General features: G+C 31.8%; 1 protein-coding gene across 1 annotated transcript in view; it reads right to left on the bottom strand.

The window, feature by feature from the left end:
* LOC131851223 (NAD kinase-like) overlaps positions 1-4390 on the bottom strand; it is a 33996-nt gene extending 29606 nt beyond the window's left edge. Inside the window, exon 1 of the mRNA XM_059201680.1 lies at positions 3809-4390. Coding sequence (XP_059057663.1) covers positions 3809-4008 — 200 coding nt within the window. The 5' untranslated portion in view covers positions 4009-4390. The remainder of the gene's footprint in view (positions 1-3808) is intronic.
* Positions 4391-14268: the final 9878 nt, after the last annotated feature.

Here is a 14268-nt window from a genome sequence, read left to right as displayed (position 1 = left end):
AGAAAGGATTTTGATTAATTCTACCCCCAAGGTGATAAAATAGGGGATGGAAGTTTGTCAATTTTAAACCGATCGGACTGAGACTTTGCATGAATAAAGCTACTATGACGTAGGCATCCCCTAACAAAGGAAACAAAAGTGAAAGCCGTAAAAACTATATCTAATTAATAATAATACTTCTTAACGCGAGAGAAGCCGCTGGCAAAAGCTATTTATTTATAATATTATTATTTCTACATTTTGACCAATTCAACACTACCTATGCTACGTTGTGCAGGATTGACTGGAAGCGATCTTTTTAAAGATAAGTACTCCAGTGTTAACATTATGTCTAATGTACATACCTAATTAATGTATTTAAGTGCAATATATAATAGAATATGTGAATGTTTTCTCACTATCGGACAATTCGGTTAACTACTACACTTGAGAAGAACCAACCAAGAAACACTACATGTAGGTAAACTTTTTTTAATCTTATATTTTGATTCTTTCAACAGTACTAGGTAATTACGTAATTTGTAATTTGTATCGATTACAGCTGCAGTTCATCGTAATAAGTATCGAATGCCGTTATCGTTCTAGTCGTACTAACTAGTTTGACTCAAGAGTCGAGACTAGTTTCGCGTTGTCACATTTTGCTTAAGTGTCCACCTTATTAATCGTATCGTCGCCATGTCCCGTCAAATAATATTCCATTCTGGATTTTACAGGCTACAGGATGACTCCTTACCACCGGGAGAGCCGTCAGCGTGATTGCCATCCAATTACACAAAAAAATTTATAATGTATATATAAATATATATGACATGTGATGGATTACAATAATAAAGAATGCAATAATACAATAGAATAATATGTTACAATACTACCACTACAATAACATCGTATCTACTTACATAAAGTGTAAACGGTTGAATGTTACTTTTTTAACTATGATATAATATTAGTTCCTAATTTTTTTCTGAGCAATGGAAAAATAAGTTAAGTAATAAGTAATAGGAATATATATACAAAATATTATTAGGATACGAGTACATACAAAATTGAACAAATTTGCCCAAGGAGCATTGTCGAAATGATTACAATAAAATTATAAAACAAAAAATACACAAAAATATTATTATTATTATTACAATAATATTTTTGTATAATAAATGTATAAATAAACTGGAGACGAAACTGTGCTATTGGCACGAAGTAATCGAATATATTTTTAAATTTCGAATGAGGAATAAAGGAATGCCGAATATTAAATTTATTATATTATGAATTACCATTCATTAACAGCATGGTCATATTGTTTTGTAATAAATTTCATTATTTAAGTGCAACAAATTACATTTACAATTAAAAATCTTTTAATTACAGTTCTGTGATGTTTTTAATCGTATTGTAAATCGTAATATTTCCTACATTAGAAATACTAAATTATCTTGATTTCTTTGTTATATCCAAACAAGGTTATTTTATTTAAATGATAACAATAATAATTAATAAAATAACGTACTCTTATCATAGCATTAATCTCGGGCGATATAAACTGTGTATGTGTATTCTCTGTACATTAAGGAAGTGTGATTTTGGTAAAGTTGTTAACCTAACTATTCAATTACAAACATACTTTTATTAATCGACTATCAGAAAAAAGCATAATATCATTTTTTACGAAATATTTACATTTTTCGAAACTGTATATACACATATGTGCGCACAGGTTCCGGATTATTTTCTACCAAAGAATAAACGATCAATATGTTCAGAACTACATCATAAAACAAAAGAAATCTTGGGTACACGTAGTATATATCAAAGGTGTACTTTCTACAACATTCCCCAAGGAACGTTGCTGAATATTTCAAAACAAATTGAGAGTCTCGATACGAAGTTTCATATACGCCGCCGAAGAAACTGTATACTAATACAGTTTCTTCCATTAATATTATATGTCTATGATGCAAGAGGCCTATAAAATCCCTGAAACGCGATTTGTATATAATATTTAAAATGTTTTCATATTTCAAACCCTATTTCCTAGGAAAAAGAGCTCAATTTTTTATCAGGTATTGGCTTACAAAACATAGATTTATTACGTAATTTTATGATTTAATATACATATATGTAATAGTCATAATATCTTAGGACAATTCACACAGCGCCATTAACTCTCAACCTAAGCAGAGAATGTATTATGTCTATTATACAACTGTATAAATAAATAGATATATATATATCTTTTGACACATACACAGTATGTGTAGAAAATACAAATAGAAAAAACAATTATATTCATGAATACCAACGTTTGTCCTGTGCGAGTAATCGAACCAGCGAAGTTAGACCACTGAGGCCTTAAGAATGGCAAACAAGCGGACCACCTACACAACTGACGGTGGCAAACGTCGCCTAAATACATGAATAGCTCCACGGAGATCACATCATCTGTGAAGCTCAAATGCCTAACCATTCTGGATCATTCTATTTTCCATTCCTTTCACTCATTATTTTATTATTATATTATATTATTACTCGTATTTTACATAAAAAAAAAGTTTACAAAGCAAGCTTTTTAAATAGGCGAGACAGAAGCACCGGCTTTGCACAAAGTCTATTCAGATACATCCTAATGTAGTTATTCAATCTTAATTAATATAAATAGTGCGTAAATAGCGCAGTATATACAATAAATACTAATATTATGTATTCTATATTACATGTCTTATTGACTGAACAGAATGTGACCCCCAATTATACAGAGAACGAACTTTGGTGTCGTGACCCCCAGGTCGCAAACGATGCCCTATGAAACTACATAAACACAATGAATTCAAACAGTGAAACTACATTTTGACTTTACATTTAAATATTTTGCACGTCATTTATTTTAGAAAGTCAAGATATAAATAACCATCAAAAGAACACATTCTTTTCTTGTAATGGATAAATGAATACGGATTCTTCTGTTGCCAATTATATACGTTTGTTGTCATTGTATTGCAATCTTTTCTAATTTTTTTTAGTATCCCGGGGAGTCCAGAAATACTACTTGTATAATATTTTCTTGGCTAAGTTGTATTAGACATTGTATATTATCTCAATTTGGCTCTCTAACCTCGTAAATTGTCCGAATTACCTAGATAAAAATATCGTAAAAACTTGCACAAGGATGAAATAGTGATCGTACAGAAGGAAAAATATCTCGTAGTTGAATGACGATTCTCATACGGTTGGAATCCCTGTCATTTATTAGCAACTTATAATTCATAAATTTCGTTGATTATGTTTCGAAGACAAACATTACAAATTATAAATTGGCAGTAGTCCCTCAGAGCCTTTAAGTGAGAGTAGCGTTCTAATCACTGTCAACTCCATAAAATAAGAACGTACCGACGATCTAAGGCCGAATGTTTATTATGAGAGGTGTAAACATTTTTTAATATGAACACAGTGATAAATAACGTAAATAATATAGGTGAAGATAATGTAAAACTAATGCGGGACCTGTTACAATATTTGTACTAGATTAATCGTATACTAACCTGCCAATTTTCCGAAAGGAACATGTATTGAAGTGCATCCAGTAATGGTACAGCAACGTTTAGATTTAATGTTTCAGAAATTATTTTCAGAATACATAGATAACTGATACTACTTTTACTGAAAATTATCTTACGAATGATAACTCCTAATTCAATATGTGATAGAGGCTATTATTACTCCTTTATCAGTAGTAGAGCTTTATATTTAATTACAAATGTAAGTGAATCTTATATTACTTTAATAGTCTCAAATTACATAAAACACTTACGGCCACGTCCCAGATCTCCGTTGCCTATGACTCTTAATAGGTTGAGGCTCGGGAGCATGGAGCAGGCCTTGAGGGATGAGACTTTTGCTTGTCTTCCGCCTACAAAGTCTGTATTCAGTCCTTTCGACGGCACTTTTGCAAATTCTCAGAGTGGACAGCTCACTCTCTGAACCGCACCACAACGAATCCATAGACAGCATTTTAGAGGATGATTTTAAAAACAAAACATCACTGAATGAGCACAGATGATAATTTTTCACGATTTCAAATTTGGATCGTCTCGTCGCACATCACTATTGGCACAGTAATGAAACGGCGAGTAGATACAGTGTATAGTATGAATTTTAGAACGTTCAAATGCAAAAGTTAAGTAAAATTTCACAATCGTTTATGTTTTGGGCACGGCAACCTTCTGTTAGCGAGGCGGCGCATGAAATCGCATTGCAAAATTTCTGACACATGAAGCCTGCTCAACTGGATGTTTGATCGCAAGGCTACGGGAGGTGCAAATTGTGAATTATCGAATTACACGGAAATGTAGAGTGGCGCGAGTCATGTGGACGGCTGGCGAACGTACGTGAGAGCTCGCGTGGTGCGACCGCCCGACTGTTCCACGGCACGATGAAACGCTGCCGGCGATTACACCCGCTATAGTCGGAGAGCCAAATACAAGTTTCGACATTAATTTCTCACTTGACTCCTGCGTCATATTCTTCAGGGTGACAGCCAGCTGACATTGTCATATAATAAATTTTCAATTGTGACGAAACCACTGACAGACCTACGATATATAATAGTTTACTATAATATTGTGACCAGCTGATGTCACTACATTACAGATAGCTGTCTTTTTTTCTTAGACATAAGGTTAGGTATAATTTGAGAAATTATCAAATGATAGGCAATTATCGAAAATATTTACACCCACCCGTGCGACGGAGGATGCCACGGAGGTTTATGAGTCGTCATATTACAACTTTCCTAAGCATTATGACTTATCGAATGAGAGAGTCTTGGTCATCAAAATCTGTTGCCAGCTCACGGACTACTAGCCATCTACCACGGCAACGGCGAGCGCTCAAAATCGCAAACAAAAGCCGTCTGGACGGCCGTTATCGCTGCGATTAGTCAAAGCAACAATTCTTGACCTGAATCACGGTACGACACGAATTCGTGGGTCATGCAAATGTGGAGTTGGCATAGATTATAGAATTGCAGGACAATCAGCGCAATAAATATTTTTTATGACATATACATAGCAAATATTAGCCAGGAATTACAAGAGGAACTGCGAAGACGACTCGACGGTAATATACAAGCAATTAAGTTGGTAGTCCCCAGTATTAGCAATTCAGATGCAGTCGAAATAGACCGTTTGTAAAAATTACAATAAATTAATATTCAACTTGGCAGAAAATAGTTGTTAGAAACCAACATTAATATTGTGGCAACTCTGCCGTACTGTAACTCTCTTCCGTCCTTACCGTCAAGTAAACCGCCTATAAAAATTGTAATTTATCCAAAAATATAATATCCGTTTTTTTTTTAATCTGTTCAATCAAACTCCAGCGTCATGCAGCCACTATAGTTATTCTGACATTAATATGGTGAACCCGTTTGTGCTTACGGTAAACACTGCAGGGCAACAGTAAAGAATGACAAGATGAGCATCATCAGATCATGATATAAAAACATAAAAGTTCTACAACATTTTTTTCTATAAAACTACAAATTAGTATCTACTATAGGGTACTTAAATCATTGAGATAGGTTGTAGCTTCACCATAGAACCTTATGTAATCGCCAGTTCAACATACAAAGAGATCGTAAATTCAAATTTTTGAAATTTTAGTTAATCGTTGTAATAATTATTTTAGTTAAAAGGAACATTCTTGAAGTTTATTTTGTTTTTCCTTATCGTGTGTGGTTGAAGTCGGGGTTATCACTTTGATGGATGACCGGTCGACAGTGGTCGCGCCAAGAGTGTCTACAAATATTGTTTACACCTGCATTATGTCGATTTTATCACTACCACTTCTCATTTGAAACAGATTATTTGTTATTTAATTTATTTAAATCATATCAAATCGAAACCTTTTCTATAATACATTTGTATTAATATTTTTTCCCTACCGTCCAGTTCAATACTAGTACTACAATATTTCTTTTTTTTATATAAACCAGTTTATTTACATTGTGTACTTCTTATGCAGGTATTTATGTTTATATAGTAATTAAGTGAAAATCCCGTGCATGCTATTGCCATGCACATTTGTCATTCACGTAATCGTTTATTGTGTAACTTAACTTAACTCAGTATTGCAATAAATTAGAATAGAAGTAAAAATCATAAAACATCCTGTAACATTATTTATTTTTTTAATCGGTATCGCTTTTTAACGTTTTTTACCTCCTAAATTCAATGTGCCATTAAATATTGTATATACACAGTTGTTTCCGTTCATATCTTTATGTTAATAAATCACTACATATTATAATCGTTAGGTATAGTAACATAGGTTTAATTATCTGTAATAAAAGTAATATATGGTATGGAGAAGATACTAAAAACTAAGACACAATCAAATGAAAATTGTTGAAGTAGTTGTATTGAAATTGACTAATTATTGTAGCGTTGGTTATATGTATAAATGTATTTAATTATAACAAAACAAGGGATAACACAAAAACCAAATGAGTTCGTAAAGATAAAAATCACCAAACAAACATAAAGTCAATATGATCCTACTTCCAGAAGATAGACAATTTACTTAAGTTTTAATGGCGTAGAAGTTAAGAGCCTAAGTAAATTATATACTTCATACATTGTTACGTAGTAAAATCTATGAAATATTCTTAGAATAGACAATAATTGCAGGAACATACAAGTGCAACTCCGTCAAGGATGGCAAACCACTTAAATTCTTTAAAATTATATGCTAAGTGGAGAAAATTAAACGAAAAGCCTTGCAAAGGAATTAATTATGATTAATTTGCATAACAAATGACGTTATGTTAGCCACATAATTTTATTACGGTATGTAAATAATAAAAGTATTATATTTTATATCCACAGTATGACGTGGCCTCAATTCACCTCCATGGGCAACAAAATCATCTTAATAATCTCTCAGTATTAAAGAAATACGTATAATACTAGCAGACCGGCCACGCGTTGCTGTGGCTAAAGTTTTTGAATAAAATAATATTGGGCCTATAAATTGAGATATAAGCTATGCTATCTTTCAAGTTGGATCAAATTGCACGCAATGTGCAAATCAAATTTTTATTCGGTTCAGTAGTTAGGAGTCCATCGCGGACAAACATCGCGACACGTAATTTTTATAGGTATAATAAGGTTTAGGTTACTTGAACATTATTTTTTGACTTACTCTGTATTTTTTATCCCTGTACATATGAAAGATAGTTTATAGAAGACGATAGAGTAATTAAAATAAATAAGGTCATGAATTGTTAGAAACTATTGTTATATATTTCATTAATTTAAACCGAGAACAAATTTAAAAATCATGCATTATGTTACGTCTATACGTACTATACGTACTACTATATAATATAGAAAATACTATATATTATCAAGTATTAATATATATATATATATATATATATATATATATATATATATATATATATATATATATATATATATATATATATATATATATTAAAAAAATGCTACGAAAGTGATTAAAGCAAGAATTATGTTTGACTATCTAAGTATGTACATATATTATATTTATTTACATGAATTCCAGTGTCGAAGTAGGTGCATTATTTAACTGCGACAACCCTGCACTAGACAGTAAATTACAAACGAAAGCGTTTGGATCACAGACGTACTGTGGCTTGGATAATGAACAAGCATGATACACGAACAGAATTCTATGACAATCTGGAAATAAGAAAGGGAAAGTTGACATATTGCGTCGCTTTTATCGCATGCTTAATAATAGCTGCATTAACTTAAAAATTGGAAATGTTGAGGTCGGCGGAGATCACCCTGACATCGTACATAGATCGTATAGCAAAGGGGGCATTAGTCCGTATTAATAACATTCACCTTCGCCTCATCTGATAGCTGTTACAACTATAAACATTTCTTCAAGAAAAAATATAAAGTTATTTATATGAAAATAAAAAAATTCAATTGAGCACGGTTTCACTCGAAAGTGGGTCTTCTAGACTATCAGTACTAATCTAAATGTATTAAACTCTTCTTCCTTAATGTGTCTTTTATCCAACTTAGTTTCTTATGGATGATAGAGTCACGTGGGGCAAGTGTGCGCAGCGGGTTAGTGTACGCACTCGAAGTATTTCAAAAACGGTTTATAGGTACGAACTGATAACACCCCTCCTCATTAGCGCACAAAAGGCTATACTTAGTGCAACTTTTTCACTGTCCGCCGGTGAACCATTTTGTTTCCGTAAGTGAGTATTGTTTTTTGCTTGAAATATTGCGATTTTTGTCTTAAATGAGAGACTCATTCCTTTGTAATATATTTATATTTTGAAATCATGCTTTTTGATATACCATCGAACAGTACATTTTAGGTAATATAAGCCGTGTTTAATCTTTTGGTGATGACGATTACGTAATATTGCTCAGTTCTGGTTAAATTTTATTTTGATGGTTTGGGATAAGTGTGTGCATACGAATGTCGGGTAAGTGTGCGCATGCGAATACTTACCCCGCTCCGCTTTGGCTTTGTATTTATGATGCAATTTGTTATTTCAGAGTTTAATTATACATAAAAAATGCCTCGATTATAAAAGAAATGCCGGATAGAAGTGTTGTCACAGAGGAACAGCTAGAAGCTGTTAAAAGATTAATTTCGGAGGTTGGTAGCAAACGACAGTGTGGCACCCGCAATAATGAGTGTACCTTCGTCTAGGAATGAATATGTACGACTGTCATCCATCCAAGAAATACCGATGTTGGCCTTTTGCATTTCTTGGATGAATGACTGTGATTCAAAATCGGCGAAAGAAAGGCAAAAAGTCAATCATTGATACTGTAAGTCCTTATAAAGTAGAATTGGAAAAACAAAAAACAAGAGGAAGAATAAATTGCCAAAAAAGAATATACGACTTGATCTGAAAATAAATAAAATGATGAGCAGGAATTATTTTGCCCACTGTGTGGAGAAAAATACATATTTCCACCGAATGAAGACTGGAACCAATACAGCATCTGTAAGAGCTGGTGGCATGAACAATGCAATAACTTTGAAAAGGAATTATTTGAACTGATGTATTATTAGGTTGAGGATGTCTATTTTCTGGTTTATCGTATGAGTCTGACTCTATTTACTGTATGTTACATGTTGCGTACACTTACCCGCACTACTGCGCACACTTACCCCTATACTTGGGTAAGTGTGCGCATTTAAACAGTTTTGATTTTGTTGATTTCCAAAGAATTTGTGTAAATGATAATTATTTATTTTGCGTTTAAGTTGTTGATTATTAAATATTTTATATAATAAACCTTGTTTTGTTCCAGTTAACTTCAAATATTTTATTATATGATACTTCAAACCTTAAGTGCGCACACTTGCCCCACGTGACTAATGGAATGGTGCAACCGCTTGGACTAATCGCTTACACTGGCGGGGCATCAGTAGAGAACGATAAGATAAACATGAGGTCAGGTCAGTTAACCGTGGTGAGTTCACCATAAATTTACCACTATGGTTTCCGGGGTACACACTATTACTAACAATCCCCTTACCCCTTATCTAACTTAGTTTGTAGTGTGTCGTGTGTAGTGTCAGTTATGAAATTAACTGTACTGCAATAACTTACTTTTGTAATTTACGAATTCACTTCAGGTATAATGTATGTATCGAATATTTTAGGTGCAATATTTACCAGTTTCAAATTCGAGCATTTACAAGATACAAACTTTGTACAAAGTCTGCGTGGGTACCTTTGTTTCAATTATGACAGCCGCCAAACATTAAACTATGTATCCAATTTAACTAAATTTGTGCAGTAGTTATTTTTACCCCACAAATAAAAAAAAATTGTAAGTAAATAACCAAATATATAGTTGTTAAATAAATATTTTTTATATCCTGTACAAATACTTAGCAAGCAAGCTCTCATGTTGTATACATCAAACTCAGATGGACGACCATTGATATTTATCAATACACATTTAAAATCAAAATCTTCGCAAACAATGATTATCCAGTAGCGGTATTTCCGTATTAGTGTAGGTTAAGAGTCATTGTCCTAAAAGTAGCGCGTTCCTGGGGAGTCATTATATGAGTCAGGCGTGTTAGATACAATATTTTGACACAGCAAATAAATCAGCAGTATGTACATATACAATAGTATATATTATCATATTGAATATTTAATCGTTTATTACGGTTCATCAGTTATTTTTAGTAATGGGAATGGCAAACAATCGGGCGGACTACTTGATAGTAAGTGACAACCATCGCAATATACATACATACTTATATATCTTCAATATAAAATTCTAGTGTCACAATTTTAGTTACCATACTCCTCTGAAATGGCTTTATCCAATTTTTATGAAATTTTATATGCATATTCAGTAGTTCTGAGAATCGGCTACTATCTAGTTTTCATACCCCTAAGAGATAAGGGTTGTCGATCCCTAACACTTATTTTTATGTTATGGACAAATTTTTCATTTTAAAATACAAACATTAAAAATACATAGAACTCTAAATTTACACCCTTCTATTAGCATAAACTGAATTGCATTTATATGGGAGTAATATGTGTTATTTATTACATTATTTACTCCACTTACTATTTTCTCTCAACTAATCCAAAGGCTGACTGGAAGAGTTTACTCATACGATACAATCGCCTTTTGTATCCCTATATTATTTGTAACACTTCTGTGCAATAGAGTTAATAAAGAGAATAAATTATAAACATCTAAAGTTGTTGGGCGGTAAGAAAGGAATGTCTCCTTTTTTTTATGTGTTCTTGTCTATTTTTCACAGCTGAATCAGCATTCAGAACGAAGTGATTGCATCAGTGTTATTTGGATAAAGATTATTTAGATTTTATTTTATTTATTTTTATTTAAATAACTTTACTACACGACATACCTAAGTAAAAAGTACGTATGGCGGATGTAACACCTAATGGCATATTCGACCAGTCAACCAAAAGTACTTAGTGCAGAGATAAGTTGCTGACGGTGCAAATAATATTATTATAAAACATACACAAACAAAAATATATATATTTTAGTAGAATAAGAACATATTAGCAACCATATTTAGGTATTATATTGATATCATATTCATATTGATTTTGAATTACTGGTAGATTTACTCTTACTGTGGTGACGGTTTGCCGAAACTGTGTCACAGGAGCAAATACGTGGGTTTGGTAATAGCAACACGACGTTTATGTCCGAATTAAAACACTATATATAACCTACATATAAGCAGTTAGTAAAATAGGTCTTTTTTAATTAACAAACTACATATGTCAAAATCTGTATTTAGTATTAAGAAAAACTTTAACTGTTTTAAGAGATAGAATCTATACTGTACAAGTATATACTTGTATATGAATATAGAGATGAATAATAGACGGAATACGGAAAATTAAATTACAGGATAAGTGGCAAACTATGGCAACAGGCTGGAATGCCATCGCATAAGTGGTAACATGCGTGAAGCCGGTAGTGCTCCGTACCATAGTTTACGTGATGATATGAATTGTTGTAAACACGTTTTATTCTATTTATTATACATTTCCATTTTAATGTGAAACTAATCTCGGCGACTTAGATGGTAAAGCGGTTTAACACACTGCTTTACTTCCGATGATCGCGGATTCGATTCTTCAGTCGGTACAAATATTTGTATTCATGAATATGTTTGTTTGTATCGGTCTATGTGATTTCTATGTATATGTATGTATATTATTTATTCTATACTATTTACAATAAACACTATGTATTTGTAGTCAGTTGTCTAGTAGCCATAACATAAGCTATGCTTATTTTCAACTAGATGGCGCTGTATGAACTGTCCTGTCTTATTAATATCATTATAGGTCTAAGTATTTTCTCAGTATACATATTATGTTTGTAATTGCTAAAATTAAGTCTTTAAATAATTCTACGATTAGTTTAGTACCTACCCATATAATAGTACAAGCTCTGCTTAATTTTGGACTGTGTGGTGCTATATTAATGTATTATTCTTGATTAGTAGTATTATTAAACATCATATTAAATTACTAATATTAATTGTGGAAGTGGTTATAGCGTTATTTAGTAATTATATTATGGTGTGGTTTAAATAATTAATTTAAAATATGATTACTAAATTAATAATTAATATAAGAATTAATTTAGTTTATATATTCCATATATAGTAAAGTACCTATTACCTATAGTACCTATTGTTTTTACTTTACTATATATTCCAAACTAAATTACTAGAGATGGCCTCCATAAAATATATAATAATATAGTACATATATTATTATATATTTTATGGAATGGAGAGGAGTGGAATATAAACAGTGACACGATAATTTTACACATAACACTACCTAGTTCCAAACTAAGCAGAGCTTATAGTATAGTAAAGAACACAGAAAACATTCCTACCATACACATAATCATGAAAACAACAAAATGTTTGTATCATGTGTTTTATGTGCAACAATGAGGTAAATTTTGGCAAAACAAAAAACTATTGTGTGTACTGTACTTGTGATGTGTTTATTAAATCCATAAAATAGACAACACCTTAATTTTTTTAACATTAACAGGTATTACTGTAATTACTGTAAAAACACTCACAGCTCATATTACGGCCCATCAATGTAAAAAAATTTTTGGTAACTATGCAACAACTGTCCCATATTCGTGGGACATCCCATAGCATTTTTTTACAATGACTACAGTGACATATATGAACATAGTATAATCCATACTTACCTGATACTTACGAATACTTGTCATAATAATAATTATAATCTATAACAAAAAGTAAAAAATTGTCTGTAATGACATAGAAAAATTGCATATGTATATTTTAAGGTACTTGATCACTGTTGCATATTTAAAAATATGGATTAAGATACAGATAAATCATTGAGATTTGTCTTGTTATTATAAGGAAAGTGGACCGGAAAAGAGATGGATGGACTGTGTGAAAGTCAATATGGCAAGAATCTCTTCACAGTCATCTCATTATTTACTCCCTGTAAATAATGAGATGACTGTGAAGAGACATGAATGGAAGAGAAAAACACTATACCAACCAATTCAGGATTCACTTAAAATTTTTACTTACATCATATGACATAAGGAAAATCAGATAATAACTTGATGGTTTGTCGAAGTCGACATCGAAAATATTTATTCACTTAGGATCTTTTGGCCTCTTGTGCATGTCATATCCCTACTATCCAGTATAGCTAACTACTTCTGTCTGAGATATTTCTAGGCAGAGAAAAAAAATACTACCCTAGTGGCTACTAACTTAGAGGAAAGGGAATATATAATGGGAAGTACTGAACTCTTTGCTTGCAATGTACTATGTTATATTGTGTCTGGTAACTGGTGTCACGCCAGCGTACAACGTTAGAGAGGGGTGCATCCGCATACTATGCTTTAAAAGAAGAGAGGTTGCCCACTCCACACATCATTATCCATGTACAATGAATGTTTAAACCTACTTACCTTTCTTCTTCCTCAGCAGTTTCATTACTAGTAGTGGGAGGTTTAGTCTTCACTTTATCCATTTGATCAAACTTTGAATGGCCCGCCACAATTTTACAGTAATGGTTCATTGAACACTATATAACATGTAATATTAAAAATTTATAATATCTAATAAAAATTCAATTCTAAATGCATATTCAGTGTATATTCAATTTAAATTCGGTCTGACAACCAACCCTATGTATATTTAAATATTTTCAATAAATCCGTAATATTTACAATAAATTAATAAACAAAATTATGTCACAGCAAATGTCAAATTTGACAGCCTCTCATGCTGTCAAGTGACATTTTATATGACATATATTGTTATCTGGCAACACGCTACCATTATTTAAAATAATGTACATAAATGTAATATAATTTCTAATTTTAAAATAGTAATAACAATATAATATGAGTAATTGTATTAATTAGAGATTGTAATACAAAAAGTATCTACATAGATTACTACAAGAGCAGCTATTTTGTTCTCCAAGGTCCTATTTAACTTTTTACCAAAATTCATTAAAATTGGTTCTTCGATTTATTCGTGTAGGCGTAACAGACGTACTCTAGAATAGCCCGCAGATAGTTTTTTTTCTTATTTAATTGACATATCGATATATTCTAACAATTCACATATATGTCTTTATAAATTATAGTCTATTTATTATTTTGATGTAAAGATTCAACAAATTCTATTTCGTAGTTTTTG

The sequence above is a fragment of the Achroia grisella genome, unplaced genomic scaffold (genome assembly GCF_030625045.1).
Source record: "Achroia grisella isolate CSIRO2021 unplaced genomic scaffold, CSIRO_AGI_Agris_v1 utg782, whole genome shotgun sequence".
NCBI classification, from domain to species: Eukaryota; Metazoa; Arthropoda; class Insecta; order Lepidoptera; family Pyralidae; genus Achroia; species Achroia grisella.
The sequence above is the reverse complement of the archived record's forward strand: the minus strand, read 5'-3'. Positions and strand labels throughout refer to the sequence as shown.